The sequence below is a fragment of the Saccostrea cucullata genome, unplaced genomic scaffold (genome assembly GCF_032062105.1).
Source record: "Saccostrea cucullata isolate Sc308-1 unplaced genomic scaffold, CSIRO_AGI_Scuc_v1 ctg8296, whole genome shotgun sequence".
NCBI classification, from domain to species: domain Eukaryota; kingdom Metazoa; phylum Mollusca; class Bivalvia; order Ostreida; family Ostreidae; genus Saccostrea; species Saccostrea cuccullata.
Genome location: NW_026926767.1, coordinates 12,904 through 16,318, shown reverse-complemented (window position 1 = coordinate 16,318; position 3,415 = coordinate 12,904). Strand labels below are relative to the sequence as shown.

At 35.8% G+C, this 3,415-nt stretch overlaps 1 protein-coding gene across 1 annotated transcript; it reads left to right on the top strand.

The window, feature by feature from the left end:
- Positions 1-1,444: 1,444 nt before the first annotated feature.
- Positions 1,445-3,121, top strand: LOC134272604 (uncharacterized; the record flags this gene model as incomplete). The annotated part of the gene is made up of 2 exons (XM_062754820.1): positions 1,445-1,724; positions 1,865-3,121. Coding segments are annotated over exons 1-2 (1,537 nt in total), but the record flags the coding sequence as incomplete, so codon positions are not given.
- Between the last annotated feature and the right edge of the window lie 294 nt (positions 3,122-3,415).

Here is a 3,415-nt window from a genome sequence, read left to right as displayed (position 1 = left end):
GTAGAAAAAATGCATTAATTGAATAGTTTTTTAAAGGAATAGGGACAGGACCATTTCCACCATTCTAATTTTTTGGATAACTTCATGTAATCAAGTTCAGTAAAGATACTTTGGATGTAGAAAAAATGCATTAATTGAATAGTTTTTTAAAGGAATAGGGACAGGACCATTTCCACCATTCTTCTTTTTTGGATAACTTCATGTAATCAAGTTAGGAGACATTACAGTATTGCATTTAAGGAGCCTCATTACACCCATAGTTTATTTTAAATTTCATTACAGCATCACTTATAATGGTGATGTCAATTATCCAAATGGAGGTTATGATATCAGAAATATTTTTAGCGAATTTTTATATTTTATTATGATTTTAATAAAATATTTTATTTCAAGTTTATTATCAATAGAATTGCAGACATTTCAGTGTCAAGTAATGACATCTTTTGTAGACATGTATGCAAAATGATAATACTTCATAATATTTAATATATCTTTTTTATTTTCTGAAGTTTTTTTTGATTAGAATATAGCTTGAAAAATGTATTTAGCCTTTTCTATATAGTGCGCTATTGACAGAAATAGAAATACAAATTTTCTGAGTATTTGTCAGAAATTGATATACAGTGTATGTAGCATTCTGTACACAAGGAACTTTCAAAAGATATATTAATTAAAAACCCTCGACAACCGCAATAAACATTCTAGTCTTAGCTCATCGATGAAATGATATCACCCGAAAGGATTATCTCAGCAAGATGTCTTAAGGACGATGGTCTGGTGTTCACTACGAACTGGACACCAGGCCAACATTTAAATCCCTACGACATCTCGCTGAGATTACCGAAAGGATACGAAGATGTAATCCTTTTGTCAGAGGGCTTAGACATCTCGCAAAACAACCCGTTTAACGTGCAAAACTCAAACAACTGACGAGAGAGAATTTATGAGACGATAAAAAAGACATTTCAGTGCGGAATTGTGGATTATTCATTCTCTATTAATTCTAAATTTAGAAATGATGATCAAAATATATTTAAATCATACACAAAATAAAATAAATAAAGAGATAAAAGAAAAAATTCTGAGAAAAAGACGCTAATAAAAGAAAGATAAAAAAAGAAGAGAAACCCTGTATTGCATCCGGATCTAATGAAACCTACATATTTAATTTGTTTTTAAACAATCCAAATGAAAAAAAATCATTCAGTAGCAAGTGATCGATGTATCAGGCTTTACTCCAAAAATAATTTCAGTGACAGGAAGAGGGCTTAGTCATATTCTTCTACAACAAGGACATACATGTATAATACAAGGACTTCCTCTTCCTCTTTCCATCAGAATTTTTGATGTTTAAAGTTATAGCACGTCTAATGTTATACAATTATTTTGGCTTTTCTGAACCAGAGAATTTATAATACAGCAAAATAAACCATCTTGGATAGCAATGTGGGAAGATGACGACTATTTATGCCGACTTTTGGCGGACAGTTTAATAAACCCAGTTGGATTTTTGCCAGTTCAAAGGTTGAATAGGCGTGTGGATGATATTTTGTCGGACATTGAATATCATGGAAGAAACGTGGAGGTTGTTGAGACCGGGAGTTGGGCCGAGGGATTCCGCATGCATGGAATAGACGTTGATCGGATGTACATAGATAAAACTGCGATGGTATCAGAAACTCCAGAAAAAATACCAATAAGTTTTGTGCCATCAAAGTCGACAAGTACGCAGATATTCAAAAGGGATACGCAAAATTAATACTGCTCACTCCACACAAGGCAGAACAACACTTGCAACTGGCAGTAGTACGTGAATGTGGACCGTTGTACATATCAAGTAAGGTGTATATAGAATCTTATGTAGGGGAAAACCAGGAAACACATGGGCCCTGTGTACGGAGAGTAGCGCAGCATGGAACGGAGCAAGACGACGCACACTGTTTAAGCTGCCCCCACTGGCCCTCTGATGGAATGGAATGGTACCACAGAAGAAGGCCACATGGATGGCCAGAGCGTCACTTAGTGAGGGACATATACAATAAAGGATGCCATGTGGTGCCCATTGGTCGTAAATTCATTGACGGAAAAGGACTTTGGTGTTTTGACCCCATGTCTTGGCGATTTTCATTTTCAGTCGCAGAAAAGCGATTAGTTTATACATTTAATGATACACAGTTTTTGGTTTATGGCATATTCAAACTTTTAGTCAAAGAGGCATTCCGGGAGACCCGAAACGTTTTGTGTTCGTATTTCATGAAAACGCTTTTATTTTGGTGTATTGAAGAAACACCAAAGGAATGGTGGAGACAAGAACGCCTAGTTTCCTGTATAGAAATGTGCTTCAAACGACTTATTTCCTGGGTTTCTAATGGATATTGTCCTAACTATTTTGTCAGAGAAAACAACATGTTTCTTGGCAAGTTAGATGAAGTGGAGCGTGAATCGCTTTTTATTCATTTGTCAGAGCTGTATGGAGAGGGTTGGAGGTGCCTCTTGACCTGTCCATCCTTAAACGACTTGAAAGAAGCCCTGCAAAGAGTTAGACTACAAATTCTAGAGGCCCCCTGTGAATCTTATTTCACTGAACCGGACGAGGATTTCAAACTATTGAGTACTCAAACACGGAATGATTCTAATACACCAAGAGAAGATATCGAAGATAGAGCATTTTTTGCTCATTTAGAATGCATCGTTCAGGGTCACCCAAACTTCAGAGATCTTGATAGGGAGTTTTTCAATGCAGTGGGCCTTTTACTTGAAGAAGGATCGCAACTTGATACCTTAATGCATGATACCGTTACGCTCTACATGTATAAAATTCTACAACTCATAGCTATGATTTTCTTTTATAAGGGTCTGAATGACACCCGTAGATGTGCACGTTTCCGGTACAGACAAATTAGACGGGCACTTAACTTGATGAAACTTACAAATTCAGCAGATATAAGTAGAGGAAGGCTAACTTTAGCAACAGCTTTTTACTGTATGGGAAACTATCGCGACGCTTTGAAAATTATCCGACAATATGAAGCATTTATAGATGATAATCGTGGTGTTCTTTATGTAAGCTCGAGATATCCAGATGAAATGGATGAAAAATACATTACCAATTTCTGTAATGGTAATTTATCAAGAATTAAAAAAGCGTCAATGGCAGTATCGTACGATTTTGAAGTTTTCGGACGATGCCAATTTATCCAAAGGAAATGGCGTTTGAAATTCTTCTATTGAAAGATACATCTGCATTTATTTCTTTTCTTCCTCAACCCTATTCAATATTTCTGAAGGCTTTATGTTATTCTAAGTTAAATGACATGTATAGAGTGAAAACGCACAAGGAAGCACTACAGAGTATTCTTACAATGACCCACGATGCTGCGTTGTATCTGCTTTACACAATGATAGCAATATTAGA